The 17,716-nt window shown below is 35.7% G+C and overlaps 1 protein-coding gene across 1 annotated transcript; it reads left to right on the forward strand.

Moving 5' to 3' along the window:
- The first annotated feature begins 574 nt into the window (after positions 1 to 574).
- On the forward strand, positions 575 to 17,084 carry LOC132556153 (sodium-dependent proline transporter-like). The gene is made up of 13 exons (XM_060220542.1): positions 575 to 809; positions 8,819 to 8,950; positions 9,737 to 10,019; positions 10,403 to 10,535; positions 11,321 to 11,455; positions 12,078 to 12,181; positions 12,417 to 12,541; positions 14,235 to 14,347; positions 15,269 to 15,397; positions 15,578 to 15,674; positions 15,780 to 15,880; positions 16,113 to 16,283; positions 16,785 to 17,084. The coding sequence occupies exons 1-13, from the start codon at positions 575 to 577 to the stop codon at positions 16,926 to 16,928; spliced, it is 1,902 nt and encodes a 633-aa protein (XP_060076525.1). The 3' UTR covers positions 16,929 to 17,084.
- The last annotated feature ends 632 nt before the right edge of the window (positions 17,085 to 17,716 follow it).

Raw genomic sequence — 17,716 nt, forward strand, 5'->3', positions numbered from 1 at the left:
TATCAGGTGTGGTTCGTTTATTTCAACAAAGGACATCAACAAGTGTTGACTATCGGATCAAACATCAAGAGATGTTTCGATAGAACTTATAAAGTTGGACGTGTTTTGGTGCTCCTTATGCTCGCTGGTTCCGTTGTTCTTTACTTTGTTCTCATTTGGGAAAATGACCTGTATTCCATGAAGCAGAAGACGCTTGCCCTTCAGGAACACATGGTTTCATTCCCCTTGTACCTTTTTCTTGAACCTCTATGTAAACCTTTCTTGTCTTATTGAGTTTAAATTGTAATTCAAGTCGATATAATAATATTATGAATATTTGTATATACATATACTACCGGAGCTTTATTGACAGCCTTTAGTTACTTTTGACCTACAAAGGTTATTCAACGGTAGAGGACATCCGATTTTTCCAATCTATTTCTGTTTGTTCGAGGTGGAAAGTATCTGATAGGTCAGATATAGTATGTTTTCCACGTCACTCGAGACTTTTTACAGCCTCGTTATCGCTGTAATGTAATAGATCCCTCTTTACGCGAAATCCATGTCATAAGCTAGAGATACACAGACATCCGAAATGATGAGTACTAGGCTACAGACCATGGAAGCTGAAGGCCTTGTTTCGGAGAGCGCCAAGCCTGTTCACGTATCACCATTTGATGACGAGGATACGGAAACTGCAGAAGGCGTTAAAGATACAAAAAGAGGACAATGGGCACACAAACTGGACTCGCTGCTGTCAATGATCGGCTATTGTGTTGGGTATGGAAACATCTGGCGATTTCCCTACTTTTGCATGCGAAATGGTGGAGGTATGTAGCTGACAAACGTTGTTATAGTCTTTCGCCTTAAACAAATAAGTATGTGTTAACGGCCCTAGATCATCATCTTAGATTTTATTGAAAATAAACGCGATGCTCTACAATCAAGTCTTTGATAATGTATGTGACTGTATATACATATATTTGTTTCCGGTTACTGCTTGAAGAAAAGATATGCAGGTAGGGATTTTTTGTTTGTTTGTAAGTTTGTTTTTTCGTTGTAATGTTTTCTTGCCTTTGCTACTGTTTTTTTCAAATACCGTACAATGGTAAGGGAATGGGTCAGGCCTGTTTAAGTGTCGCATGTGCGTATTATGAGATGTATGTGTAGTCGGAAGGGCTCTGATTATCTATTCGCGATTTTGTTTTTGTCTTGGTCGCGAATAGTAGTCCGGATTCCTCCCTCTATAAAAAGTTTTAGCGACTTGTGTACAGAGCGGCATCCGGGCAATGTTTTATATGGCAATATTTCAATCGAAAGATGTAACTGTCTTTCATGTTTCTCAACGCAATTAAATATTGCGAATAAAGGATTTCATTTATTTCCCCTACCAATTGCATGTGACTGTGCATCGGTCGGAATGAGTCATATTCACCGACTTTAGGCTAAGTGATGCGTGTTGAGAGTGAAAATCCAAAAATGGTATTCCATTTGTTTTTTATTCTCGTGATCCATTTAGACCAAATTTCTGCGTTTATCTGATGAACTATACATCTAATAACATACACTGAAACGCTCTACTTATCTGGAGACGTCCACGCCCTACATTAAGCCTTGTGTCATGTACGTTACCTTATCTCTAACATCTTTCTGAACTTCATTTTAATTCAACACGAACAACAAGGACCAGGCTTCAACGAAAGCGTAAATACACTTTAACTTGTCATTTTGATACTGCGATGGTGTATTCAAAAGAAATTATACAGAACTTTTCTATTGGTATGTGCAAATGATATTAGATTATGTAAATCTGAGTTATACAATATGTTGACAGTATGTAAATAAACATCACGGTTTTGAGAGATACAGGTATATGGTCGATATGGATTTACTTCCTTGTTCGATGTTAAGATGTGCTCGAGATTCGTTATTAGGTCCTTATGGTTTTGTTGTATTTCGCCTTACTAATACTAACCAAATTGTACGTGTCATATATGAAGTAAACTGCCGAAACCTTGTCTATATTATCCTGATACTTTGTTCAGGAGTCGTCTTGTAAGTCTTGTTTGTTGATATCATTCTCCGTTTATCGAGTTTGAATTAATAGCTTTGACTTGTCGGTGTAACCTTACTATTATCGCAAAGCTTAACTCTTATGATCATACAATTTCCAGAGAGGTGTTCCCATGTGGTTAAATTTAGCGATATAGCAATGTATCTGGATATTATACGACAGTCTGACAGAGGCTTATATGTAGTTGACCCGCTCGTCTTCCTAATGTTACAGTCAGGTACGTCATTATGTAGGACCTAAGACCCCTAAATTATTCCAGGTTGGGTGGTATTTTCCCGTTGTAGGCTTGGTATAGTCAGCAATATTACTTAGGGTGGTCATTGTTTGTCAGGAGTTATGGGTGGTCAGTGAGGTTATATTCTTTTTCTGCATATTTTGTCATCACATTTAACCTTCTCATCCCTGTTGCAGCATGGACATAATAATCACACTTGTTGTCTTTCATTGATCTGTAGCCAGTTGTAAGTCGAGACCGAACCACAGAGTTGTACTATGTAAAATCACTATACGTGGCTAGGCTGGTGTCAGACACCAGAACCTTTTACACTTGTATGGCGAGAACAAGAGCGGTAATCTCAAAGGTGCCAAACACGTTCATTTGAATGGAACACATTTGGTTGGTTGAATGCCTTAAACGAGAGCGGTATTCTTAACAGCTCCAAACGTGTTCTTTTGAATGTCTATACTTACGCAGCATAGTATTTATACACAAAGAACCAAACGCATTGTTATCATAATTTCATATTAACGATGTTTGTTTATGTCCCAAAATTTAACATAAACATGGCTTAAAATGAAGATGACATGTAAAACAGAAATTGTGAAAATACAGTCATCATTAGATAATACATAATACATATATACATAATTCCTGCATCTATTATTACGGTAACATAAGCAGTCATAATGTTGTCATCTTATTATGACGTCACAACAGCAAAGGTCATTTATTCTTTATCATTTGATGAACAAATAAGTACGCAGGTCAAAAAAGAAAACTCTATGTTTGCACTAATAAGGAGAACGTTTCAATTTCTCAGTGAATATAACTTCCCGTTATTGTACAAAACAATAGTTAGGGTTCATCTGGAACATTCCATTACTGTATGGCATCCATATAAAGTCAAACATATAGATATGATCGAGGCAGAGCAACGGAGAGCAACAAAACAATTATCAGGATTTAAGGAACTGACTTATTCGGAAAGACTGAAACGCCTAAAATTACCAACATTGGCATTCAGGAGGTTTCGTGGGGATGTGATTGAAGTCTTTAAAATTACGAACAATTTTTGTGATAGTAACGCTGCAGGTTTCCTTAAATTGTGGATCGACAAAGTTCAAATTCAGCGAACAAGGGGTCACTCCAAAAAACATGCAGCACTGTAAACTTGACATCAGGAAACGTTCTTTTTCTTTGCGTGTGGTCAAAATATGGAACAATCTTCCGGAGTATATTGTATCGGCACCAACAGTTAACTCTTTCAAAAATAGATTAGATGAACACTGGACAAATCAAGAACTGGTATATGATTATAAAGCAGAAATTTTGTAGTTCCTGGATCTGACGTCTCAAATGACAATAATTATAAACATTATCATTGTATCACTGAGACCGGTATAGAGGATCGTAACTATCCTGCACTGGTAATAAACTAAACTAAACTAAACTAATTTAATGTACACTCCCACGTGGGATTAATATAATCGTTCATCAACTCTAGGATGAGATGGGAAATGCTAAGAATTTCCCTCAATTTTTACGCGCTTTCCGTATCGAGTAGAAGACAAAGAACATGGTGTGTAACGTGACGCTACCCACAATGACATTTTTGCTTTATTTTGACAAAGAGTAACCAAGAACTACCTCTCCGTGTGTTAGTACGACTTTAAGAGCGCGTGTGTTTATTAATAGAACGGTAAATATGATATGTCGTCACTTTCGGTAGCAAACAAGAAGTGTGTACCCATATTGATACCCTGCAAGAAAAAGGGGATAAAACAGACACCACAACATCTTGTTCTGTAAAAAATAACGATTTTCCAGAACAAATGAGATGTAAGTATATATTTTGAACTAAGTGTACAACATACTGATTACCTCATAATCTAATTAAATATGGAAATGAAGATAAGCGCTGCCGTGCATAGTAATACCGCTGTGGGATCACACAACGTTACACGATGTCCGATGTTTGTACGATGTGCTTACGATAGGAAAATTGGAGGAAATAAGCTACCGCACATTTGTGCGCACGTTGTGCGGTTTTATCGCACAGGTGTGCGATTCTATAGTGGTTGATATAAATTGAGAAATGCTTGATAAATAAGTGTTGGATAGGGTTTATTTATTTTCTAAATATATAAGAATACAAATAAGTATATTTCTTAATAAAGCTATTGAGATATATATAAGTTGGATAATTGTAGGTATATCAGATAAACACTGAATAGCTAGATACACTCGGAATTTAGAGGGTTTTTTTGTTTACAATGAGCCACACGTAATCCGCCTTAGTGTACGACAACAACTTACATAATCATTATATATGCAAACTTTAAATGGTGGTCTCTTTATGTCACGGCAATGAAAACTTCAAAATATCATACAGTCAAAGAGGTTGTTTTATTTCATTCACTTTGTAAACGGATTCACACCTGTCATGTATATACCTTTATACAGGTAAACTTAAGTTGCCCGTGAAACCACTACTCGGCACTTGATGAGATGTGGCACTACATACAATAAGGACTAGTTAATGCAGGTCCAGTGTTATTTCCTAAAAACTGTAGCATTAAAAATGACGTTTATAATCACCGATCAATTTTAATGTTCATGTGATCGCTATTTAGTGACAACGTTAAGAATTTTTCGTTTAGTTTTCAATCCGTCATATCAGCGAAACAGTTTGACCAAACAGCACAAAATATGCTGTTCATTGAAGGACAAAGATCTGTGCAGAGGCTAATTAAGAGGAACAAAAACAAATCCAAATTGACAGAAAATACCAGAGAATGAACACATAAAATTAAATAGAATTGCATTTTACTCTGGTGAGGATAAATCAGTTTTTGTAAATATTTAAATTGTCAGATTTATTGTTTTAGGTTAGTCATCCTCTGAGTGTTCTCCAGTTTGAAGGTTATCTGTTCATTTTCAAAGACAATGCATATGATAGCATGCTTGATAATCAATTCCAACACTCCTAAACTAAAATTAGGTACAAACAGGTATTTTTCTAAATCTTTTTATGGTTTTTCACCAAGAGACTATTTGTTTCATAGCAGGTAAGAAAAATCTACTTTTCTATCAATGTATGTAACAGATGTCAAATATCACACACTTGCATGTATAGATACCTTTCATAATTTACGTATCATACTTAATGTTCCTATTTTTCTCTCCTTCATATAACTTTCTTATAACTGACAAAGTTGGTGAAAAGTTTCTCTCCAGACACATACATGTATATGGTTGCTGCTGAAGGTGACATATTGAAAAATCGTTCTAATTAGATCCAATTAGTCATTGTTGATGTATACCTTGTCCTTAAATAGCTTATACAGTTATATAACATGTATCAAATTCATAACACTATAATGTGAATGAAATGATTTAGATATGATATTTTAGATATACAGGTAGAGTATCTGCCTCCATATATTACCATCATGTTTCTTGGTACATGTAGAGGGGAAGATAAAAGGGAGATAATCAGTTAACATCAAAATCACAATGGATGTAGTCAGTAATGTGAAAGAATGCCTTATGATGAAAGCTTATTTCTTTTTAATAATTAAGTACATGTATCGTGATGATGTAAAGATGAAAGTTAATGACTACAGTGTCTTACTAAGACATTGCATTGTTTCTTTCAGATTCAGGAATGAAAGGAATGTGTTTTGACATACAAACAATTGTTTGTAATTTTCTATTTATCAATCCTAGATTTCTCCTGACTGTGATACGTGTACCTAAGTATGGAGCTCATCCTCAGCTGGTTACAATGTGACTTGATTGACTTTCAAACGACATTCAACAATCATACGGCTCAGTTAATTATTCTTCACCGTGTTTCTATTGCTTAGTTTGTCATTTGATAGCATTCTCACTGCAAACTGCAAGTTGGATTGATGTGAATGACTTATACTTGAATCTGGAAATAAAATTTTAAAAAATTGTATCCGCACTAAATGTTATGTTACATGACTGAGTTTTGAATTTTTTTGTACTGGCAAGGTCAAATGGCATATAAATAGACATGTATGTTAATTACTCCAGTGAAATATGAATCGAAAAAAATTACATCAAATTAAACAAAGATTCAACAGAAATAGAGCATAAACTTAATCATGGAAAGATTTTTATTTGTCGGCATTTTTGTTTGTTTTGATAGTGCATGCTTTCCATGAAGTAAATAACATCTGGGGAATGTTTCATTGTGGTATCTGAAAGTTCTTCAAGGTTTATGAGTCCTATTCTTTATATACAACAAAGCAGAACATTCTTGTTCCTTTTAAATGGCCTCATCTCTACTGCAAATTAAAAAAAAAAACATTATGTATACTCTGACCAGAGACTTGGCTAGATGTAGATCCCTGTATACATTTGAAAGGTTAGTTTTCTGTTTGTGTTATTACTTAACTAGTCAGACAAGTTCAATTTCACATCACACCCACCCACCCACCCACCCACGCACGCACGCACCACACACAGACAAACATCCATCCACCCACCCACCCACCCACGCACACACACGCCCTCCCTCAAGCACACACACACACACACACACACACACACACACACACACACACACACACACACACACACACACACACACACACACACACACACACACACACACACACACACACACACACACACACACACACACACACACACAAAACACACACACACACACACACACACACACACACAGACAGACACAGAGAGAGAGAGAGAGAGAGAGAGAGAGAGAGAGAGAGAGAGAGAGAGAGAGAGAGAGACAGACACACAGACACACAGAGAGAGAGAGAGAGAGAGAGAGAGAGAGAGAGAGAGAGAGAGAGAGAGAGAGAGAGAGAGAGAGAGAGAGAGAGAGAGAGAGGTTAAACAAGTGATGTTTTATTGGTATATAAGAAACAGTTCAGTAAAAGAAATACTACTTTCTACACAGCGTATATTTGTCTATACGAATAAAAAGGAAAAATGTGCAGATAGTCAATGTTTTGTAGCTTAACAAAGTAGCTTATATGTCACGAAGATCATATCTGGATTTTCTTTTAGTCACCGTGCGTTTTTTAGTTGCGCCATGCGCAGAGCGGTCTTATAAGATGGCGGAATCGACAAGAGTCGTGTCTCGTCGATACAAAAAACGGACTACTAAAAATATACTTAGATATCTTCTACACGAAAGTGACTGTTTTGGATTTTAAGTTTATCATGTAATAAAAGACTCTTTGGTTATATGCAGAAATACCTTAAAAGGGATAGAAAAATTCCCGTCGCATGATTTGTGATAGGAACATTTATGACAGTTTTGCTCATTTCGAAACGGTCTTGCATAGGAACTTAGATGCTTTGTACAATAAATCAGTGTTGTTAGATATTGTTATTTTTACATTATCATTGTGAATTCCTGCATACTTCATTCGCAATGATTGACGGACATTTTTTTACCATGAAAGGTATCAACTTGGGTATAGTATCGATTTGGGTAGCGTCACGTTAAACAAAAACACGAGGAATGCGTATGAATATTGACGAGGCTTCACCTCGGACGATTCACACTCTGCGATTTGATCTTCCGCTTAAAAAAATCTAGTGCATATGCCAATAAAACGTCAGATAACATTAAACTCTTCAGATATTAACAATAAGTTGTGGATAACGGTGAGTTTCAATCTTGATGATAACCTGGATTTTCTGGTTTTAGGATAGTTTTTAGTAGTAGACAAGCTAGTTTGTGTGTGACCTCACAAAAGTAGTTCCACGTCACTTCAGTGACGTCACTTTTATTGTTTTAAGAACATGCAAAGCAGGGGCGTAGCTATAGTCCAGCAGAAATGTGTAAGCCCAGGCGAGGGGTCTTGGGGCCGCCTGGTGGGGGATCAGGGGGAGAAGCCCTCTGACGGAAAATGAATTTCATGATTTCAAAGATGTTTTGAATCGTTTTCTGAGACAGTTTTTTTATTCACCTAGCAACAAACTTCAACCCCTGACTAAATAAAAGACTTTATTTTGTTTGAAAAACTTGTCGATCGACGTCTGTAATCCAGAAGCCTTCTTCATTTTGAACATTTGCACTTTAACAACAGTATAACAGGAAAAGTTGATATGATGGTAAGAAATAGAACAGTATGACGTGTATGAAGTAGCGGAAAGCAATGCACTAGGTCTAGTTATTCATCAATTTTCTTTTTATATTGATAAAAAATATAAGATATTTATTTTGAACCTTAGTTTTGAAATTTTGTTCGACATACTCTATGCACGGATTTTTTTATGTGTAAGCCTGGGCTTTTTCTTTCTATGGAAGCTACGCCCCTGCAAAGAGCACGTATAGCTTGTCGCAACCCTAAGCTGATATAAAGAAATCTCACTCAGGAAAAAATATATAAATTTAACTGTCCAGAGAGCAAAAGTAAAAGAACCCCACATCAGTCACAGTGTGAATATACCTATATCGAGTTATAGAACCCGAGGGATTCACTATCAGTTCTTACCTAACTGCAGAAAATTCTTTTGTTTGTTTTATATTACAGGATCTTTCCTCGTGGCTTTTCTATTTATCCTGGTTATATGCGGACTTCCTACGTTCTTCTTGGACCTAGTGATGGGTCAATTCTCTGGGAAGACAACACTTCATGCGTGGGAAATATGTCCTTTACTGCAAGGTTACAAAACGGCTAACATGTATATTGTTATTCAACATTTGGTCATAAAGTATCTAACTCTAAATTTGTATTGAAAAGTGTTATTCAATTAAGTGTCTTAATAATGTAAACTATTTACTTTGTTACATGTTGCAATAACCCAATCATTTGATTAAAAAGTAGTAGGATAAGGCCTAATCTAATGCTAATACAACAATTTTCTGATGTCTTTCTGGAACAAAATATTTCTCATTTCTGTACTTCTCAGGTATATTTTGTTTATTATATTTATATATTAATATTAATTAACGAAACAATGTAACTATTCATCATTGATGTCTTTAAAACAAAACATATATACACTGCATTTCGTTAAAATTACAAATTACATGAAAGTTATTTTGTAAAATTTTAGAATGGCGGAGACACTGTTGCTGGATTCTTATAGACAAAACATTTTATTATATTAACTATGTTGTATTGATATTCATGTTTTTATTATCTATGCTCATAAAAATGTAAATATCAATAACATCTATAAAAACATAACTAAAGTCTTAAATGTTTGGGTGACCCCCCCATTCTGGGTTTTTCCATTCTCTTCGACCAATTTTGGACTTTGCTCAGTAGCCTCCTATGTTTTAACAATCTAGACTCTAGTATCACTGACGAATCCTAGCAGGACGAAATAGTTGTATGATGCAGTTAAATTTTCTCTTTTGTATTGAAAGGTGCTAATCATTTCAGAGTATTTTGTATAATCTGTATCAATATGTCCGTTCATATCTCGTCAATTTTGACCAATAGGTATTGGCGCTGGAGCCCTGATCGTTCTGTTTGTCATCAGTACATACTACAACATGATAATAGCATGGACGTTGTTTTATCTTGGGTCCTCCTTCCTGACACCATTACCATGGGACAACTGTGACAACAGCTGGAACACAGCCAACTGCATCATCAACAAACCGTTACACAATACCTCTCTGTACAACTATACTACAAACACTACAGAGCTGACCGAATCTGTATACAGAAACAATGTGACACTTCCTAAGAAAGTGGCGACTTCAACAGAGGAGTTCTGGAGGTGGGGATACCTTTTATTCCTTTATTTAGTATTCGGATATAGCAATTGAATATATTTGTTTTTATTTTTATTGTAGACATAGAAGAGGCAAGGCGGAGGAGAATTTCAAATATAGCCATCCTTATATTGTTGTGAATACGAGAATAATTGTGTCACGTTTACAATTTTGTATTCAGTAGTGCAATTTGAAACAATAGAGTAAAGAAATGGTACAGCGTGACAAAATAGCTTAACAATGATCATGGCTTGATGCCAACGACACACTGAGAACATCCGAGTTTACGTCTAGTCTATTTAACGTGTGGAGTGATATGCTTGTTAGTACGAAGTGATGAATTGTTTACCGAAATATTATAGACCTGAACATAACATGGCTTTTACAGGTATCGACTCCTAGATATATCTACTGGTATCGACGCTTTAGGGGATATCCCATGGCATCTAGCTGTGTGTTTGTTAGCCGCCTGGTTACTAACGTTTGTTAGTTTGATCCGTGGCATCAGATCTTCAGGAAAGGTAATGGTCAGATTAGACGCCTGTCAAGGAAGTTTCCATTATACCTTCAGGACATCAGCGACCTCTAATAGATATCATTAGATGTCGCAGAATATACCATTCGTTCTAGGTACAGAGTAAGTGTTGTGTGGGACGTATATAATGACATCATCATGTTTGTCGAACTGTTAATGTATCTTAAGTATAAATATTCCAATTAATGTGGTAAGAGAAGTATTTGGCGTTATCTTATGTTTTACACGAATGTTTGTGTTGTATTGCACAGTGTCATAGACTGAATTCCTTAGATTTCCTTATGTTGTGTACGGGGATGTACGTATTGAATGACTGTATAGTATTCGGGTTCACTATTAGATGTTCGTGTTTATGTAAATGTTTTATCTTGAGTTGCTATTGGTGGTAAATGTGACTATTTAAATGTTTTATCCTATATTTCTGTAAGTGGTGCACGTGACTATATAATTGTTTTATCCTATATTTCTGTAAGTGGTGTACGTGTCTGTATAAATCGTTCATCTTGGGTTTCTATAGTTGGTGTATGTAACTATATAAATACATTGTCTTAGGTTTCTATAGATGGTGCACATGACTATATAAATATTTCTAAAAGTTGTGTGCTTTTTGTGTAGATATTTTGTCTTTGGTATCTATATGTGGTGTTCGTGTCTACATAAATATTTTGTCTTGGTTTTCTGCATGTGGTGTTCGTGTCTATATAAATATTTGTCTTGGTTTTATATAGGTGGTGTTCAATTCTATATAAATATTTTGTCTTGGTTTTCTAGGTGGTGTACGTGACTGCTTTGCTGCCTTATTTCATTCTCACCATCATTTTCATCAGGACTTTGCTGCTTCCGGGGGCCGCGGATGGCATCATCTTTTTCATCACCCCAGACATGAACAAACTTTCAGAGGCTCAGGTAGATGTGTGACAAACATGATATTACTTTGATAATAATTGATCATAGCGTTTAAAATCTATGAATATATATATATATATCTAAACAAAAAGGAAATTTTATTGTAAACGATATTCTTGTTACAATTTGTTGTCGTCAGCGGAGTGGGATGTACTTTCTCTCGTCACACACGATTGTTCTCATAATATAATGTTATATTGTTTTGATTTAATGTTGTCTTTATATACATTCACATACATTTACATATTCAAAGCATTATTGGTGCCTATTGATGTTAATGTGTTATAACCTGATTCCCAAGTAATGATATCTTTCGTGCTTGAAAGACCTTAAACGTCACTAAATATGTTTGCTTATATACTTATATTTTCAATAAATGATATACATACTATTTATCCCAACAATAAATGCCATTAGTTTTTTCTCGTAATAGGATATTGGAGGCTATTGAACAAGTTTATCTATACATTGTTAATTTGTTTCGGAGACTGTATTAGGAAACACACTGACCTTACAGTACAGTCTATTTTAGTCTATTGATTGTTGTTTAGATTTCTGGTCTATATATTTGTAATAAACCTCCATGATTTTATATATTGGAAGCGTCTTTCAATCGTTGAAGGTATGGCTGGAGGCGGCTCTGCAAGTCTTCTATTCTTTGGGGCCTGGCTGGGGACCTTTGATCACCATAGCTAGCTACAACGACTTTCATAACAACTGTTTCAGGTAAACCATTTCACAACAATCAAGGTAAACAATTACACAACAAAAAAAGGTAGACCATGTCACAGCAAACAAGATTAACAATCGCACAACAATCTAGGTAAACCATAAAGAAACCATAATGTTTTGGGTGTCATATGAAAAGGAGACACATTAAGATAAAAAGCTTGCTCCATTTATAACAAATGGCACTGCTTTAATAAACTGTTGCCACATTGTTTTCCGGTATCCTTTGTAGAGATTCAATCCTTATGGTGTTTATCTGTGAGGGAACAAGTATATACGGAGGGTTAGTCGTATTTGCTGTTCTTGGATTCATGGCACACCAGACAGGAATGACCATATCAGATGTCGTAACCTCAGGTAAGCTCTCCTCCATGTGTTTACAAAAGGATGTAACCCAACTTTCCAAGATGGCCCACATTTTTTTTTATTTCCATCAGAAGTTGATCTTAGTACAGAGATATGACAAATATGAGTGCAATTCCTTTCAAACATTTTGTCATTCCTTCACATGTAAATAGCTTTATTCAGTATGAAAGGTTTTGGCCTTTACAGGTGTGTATAGTGGCATTGTTTATATGTAAGTTGCCTTGTAGGGTTGGTTCAATATCAGTAATACACTCGTGTCCAGTGGACAGCTATTGATAGGGCTTTTTGGTAATAAGAAGGATAGTTTACCTGTTGTTATGAGACGTTTGACTTGTGTGGGCTGTTATTAGCACCAATTTGTTTTTGAGAACGGGATGTTAGTGTCAATGAAGCACAATATGCTTACGTGTCAGTAGAAAACATCTTTCTTTCGTCTTAATATTTGCGCTGCTTCTTTATTATCGATTGTCAATGGGTATTCGAATGTTGTTTGTTTTCCATATTCCTATTTCATTGTTTTATTTAACTTATGTTTTGCCTACAAGTTAGGTACCTCAAATACCTTCTTGGGCTAGAATGTATTTAGGCATTTAACGAAACTATACACAGTTGATAGGAAAAGAAATTTGCAGACATGGAAGTACTGAAAAAACATGAAAAAACGCTCATAAAGACATCCCCAAAATCTAAAAAAAAACTTGAATTTAACCGACTCTTATTAACACGTCATCGAATCTCCAAAACTAATTGATCAATATTAACCAATAAGCGAGTTCTATGTTAGGTTTGAAAATGTCGATATCAGGTATAGCCACCGCGCTACTTGTACAATTCTTGTGTCCGTGGTCTCATACCATTGATCAGATGCCGAAACTTGTTCTGAGAGTACCTCCGCAGTTGTTTGGAATTTTGGCTCCAATGTGTTGATATTTCGTCCGCGATACTCCTATTTTCCTATTGTAAATTTTCCAATTCTGGATAGCAGCATTCATACTTCCCCAACCTATGATATTTACATGTCTTAGTTGATACGATATTCAAGGGCCTTCTTTCATCATCACGAGTTTCATGCAAGCAGTCGTCAACTGACAGAAAAATTCGTAATGCAGAGTTTCAAATGATGCAGGTTGATGAAAATTACGGTCAAACATGTAGAGAAAAGTCTTGATTTTCGTCAATACCAGTGAATTATTTGAGCTCGGCATTTTCCTTTTAAGTTACTACTATGTTAAGTTCGTAGACTACGGAGGTGTTTTAAGATTGTTTACATGAAAATGGTGCATATATACGATCTGTTTAATCCGGTTCAATGACCACGAAATGCGGCGGTGAAAGTTATCTCAGGTAATTTCTGTATAAGCATGTGCTCTAGAAGCATAGTGCGAGGGGATCGAAAAGGGATATCTACCTAAGGTTTTATAACACCTACTTAGGCGATGTGTGGTGACGCATTTATTGGCAAAACGCAGACATTTGTGAAAAAGCATCATAAATGGCAAAGTCCGTAACTGTTCTGGATTCTATCTGGTCCCATTGATTACCGGTTTAGACAGAGTGCACTGTACAAGGTGCTTCTGCTTCATCGAAGACACCCGCAATATATAAGTCTTAAACAATCAAACTATGGAGATGTAGAAATAAGATTGAATCACTTGGTATTGCTGTGTCGTCTATGTTCATTTAGGACCAGGTCTTACCTTCATGACCTACCCAGAGGCTCTGACCTATTTTCCTCTGCCCAATTTGTGGACAGTGCTGTTCTTCGTGATGATGATTACTGTTGGTATGGATAGTCAGGTAACATGAGCCATTAACCTTATATCTCCATTATCCTATTTAAGCATGTACAAACAACACACAAGTTTGTTGTTGGTGTTTTAAAGTACATCTACCGTGTATTATTTTACAAATATGTTAGAGCTCACCTGCCATATATCATTACACACATATCATGTGTCAACACACACGATATACTGTACAAATATTCATCTATGATGGGACAAGAATTGAGTTTGGCATGAGGGATTTTATGTAAATTGGAATCATATGGTATAAGGGTTAAAATTTTAGATTAATACATTTATTGTGTAACTTTTCTCATATTTTATATTCAGTCATTACTATAATGTAACCTTATATAAACAATTATTGAGTACATTTCAATTTTATAAATAAACTATGATTGAACTGGATGGAGATTATGAAGAATTTACTGTTATGTTAATTATATATATATATCATTACTCTACTACATATTGTGTTAAGAGCTTGTACTCCAATAAAGATAAAAAATATTACAATTAACATATCAAAAGGTAAATCATCATTAAATATACAATTAAATACGAAGTTATTGATAAATTGCTATACATATCAAATGGGTGGATGGTTACGGTATATATACACAAAAATGTAAGGACCTTTATCTAAGGATTATCAACAAATTTGGTTTACATGCATAATTGGATAGAATGCTCAAAGTTAAGTACTTTATATTCCAAAACAAATTTGAGTAACTCCCCTTTCCCTACTTGAACATATTTAATGCAATGCAGAATATATATTATATTCACGTACCAAGTTTGGAAAGGATTTACCTAGGCATGGCCTGTGTCCGATCTTATTAACATATAAAAAGTAAATAAAATTTCAAGGTAGCACCTTTGGGTAACTGCACATTGTTTGATCTGTCATTATCTATTTGTACCTATTCTGTAGCTTTCCACTGTTGAGAGTTTAATATCAGCAGTGATGGACCAGTTTCCGGCACTTCGTCCAAAGCGAGTCCTGATCCAAGGTATTGGATGCATACTTTGGTTTCTGTTAGGACTGATTCTGTGTACACAGGTAAAATTGTTTTCCATGTAAATCTTATAAAATTAGTGCGCCAAAGTAGCTGATTACGATTTACATTATGTTCCATACTGAATAGCATTCGTCGATTAATTATCTTCAGTAAATTAGTTTTTTTGCACAGGTCTTCATTCCGTTTATCGACATTTCAATGTACTGTCGGTTCCGTTACAGGGAGGAATGTATGTGTTTCTAGCGATTGATTGGTACGTGGCCTTATCTATCCCCCTTTTTGCTTTCACCGAGTGTATCATTGTCGGGTGGATTTACGGTAAGTTTATAGATACTCAATGAATATATCGAATGTGTTGTCTTTTTAATTACTTTTGTATAGTTTCCTATGAACCATATGTGTATATTTGGTTCGATTCTGCAGGAGCTGAACGTTTTTCTCGGGATGTTGAGTTGATGCTTGGACGTGGAATTCCTGTCCTGGTACGGATCTCAATATGCTTCATCGCACCGAGTATGCTTCTGGTAAGTGGATAAACACCTGCGTACATTTGATGACATGTCTAACGTGTGTTATTGGGATGCAACTTTGTCACATCATTTGTCGTAAACTCGTCTCTTTTGTTTTGTTACACTTCATCAAAAGTAGAGGAGGTATATTTGTGTTTACATACTAATGAACAACAGCTGTTTTTGTCACCTAATACTGGACAACTGTATACTTATCATAAAGGTAACGAAGTATCGTTTGTATCAGGTCATCACCATTTGCACCCTAACAACATACAAGGCGCCCACGTATGGTGCGTACCAGTTTCCTTCCTACATCACTATCTACGGTTTCTTTCTTGGATTTTTGCCATTGGTACCCGTCGTCTTTAGAGCAATCACAGCAATATGTCATACCAACGGAGAAACAATTGCAAAGGTATGTCACCTGTGTTAAGATACAAATCTTTGAAAGTTTCATGTTAGTGAAAAGATTTGTTATTGTTAACCTCAGCAACAATTCGTTATTTTCCCCCTTTTCACTGCTTCTTAAGCTACAGCACAAGTTTGCTAAATTCAAATATTTCTTTTCGATACATTTATCCTATACTACTCGTCTACCCAATAAGAACTACTCCTGTCAGGAGGAAGTGATTTTCTATTCGGAAACATCCTTTTTTGTAAACATTCTGGCGTATTGTGATTGTGTCTTACATCTTTATGAGTGTATACCCAAATCATTGTAACCATCGAACGGAATAGGCCTATGGCGTACGTATCCATTTCCCTGCTGTATTCGTTAAGTAATATTTTGGTTATAGTATATCATCTTATACCTGGAATAATTGTGGTCTTGTTACAACGCATTTCACCTTGTAAGGATGTTATAAAGAATGTGTACTAACAAACTGACTGAGTCTTTTCGTCTGTTTCATTTCAGAGAATAGTAAATGCGTGCAAACCATCAGCGAACTGGAAACCAGCTTCACGTGTACACGCAAAGGACTACACATATCATGATCTTAGTAAATATAAAAGTGTCTACAGCAGAGTGAAGTTGAATATCCTTGGACCACGGGGTTGAGACGTTAATGCAGCACATTAACATATAGAAACATTACCGTAACAGTTGTCATATTGTTATACCCCTGAGTGACCTAGATATGCTATATGAACATCATTATTTTCAGAAACTTTTTTATCCAGAGATGTCTCGGATATGCATATAATCAAAGGAGATTAAGACGTATAGCAAATGATGTACGTTATAGAATTCACTTGCATGCAAAACTATTACCTTGTCACTTACCGGTATTAAAGTATTCAATTAGTAAAATCTGTATCATCTCGTGCAAGTGTGTCTCTATTTATGACAGCCTCTGTGTTAAATTAGGTGTGGAAACTTGTTAAGTGGGCGCCACACATAAGCCGATAATCAACGAGCTGGTAAAGGAAAGTCATACCTACGTTAATAATCTGTGTATGATAAAGATACACCATATGTCAGCCGAAAAGCGAAAAGGTCGAGAAAGCACAGTCATACCTCAGCCTTTATCCGGGATCTGGTCAAGGGGTAACATATAGCAGTTGAAATCCGGGAACTGATAAATAGAGAATGCAAGGCCAGTGTCTTAAAAGCTGTATTTTGGCGAAGAAAAGACAAAAGTGGCGTGCCTCTGAAGAGCCACTTTTGTGTTTCTGTCTCGAGCCAAAATGCATATATATATATTATATTTTAAGACGCTGACACTGTTTTCTATTTATCCTGCAACTTTGATTGAAAATCAGACACTCAAAACATCAACAGTTTTTGTTTACCTGATGTTGACGTTACAATGAATTTTGCCTGATGACGTATGTCAAAATAATTGC

The sequence above is a fragment of the Ylistrum balloti genome, unplaced genomic scaffold, assembly GCF_031769215.1.
Source record: "Ylistrum balloti isolate Yb309-2 unplaced genomic scaffold, AGI_CSIRO_Ybal_v1 Utg370552, whole genome shotgun sequence".
NCBI lineage: Eukaryota > Metazoa > Mollusca > Bivalvia > Pectinida > Pectinidae > Ylistrum > Ylistrum balloti.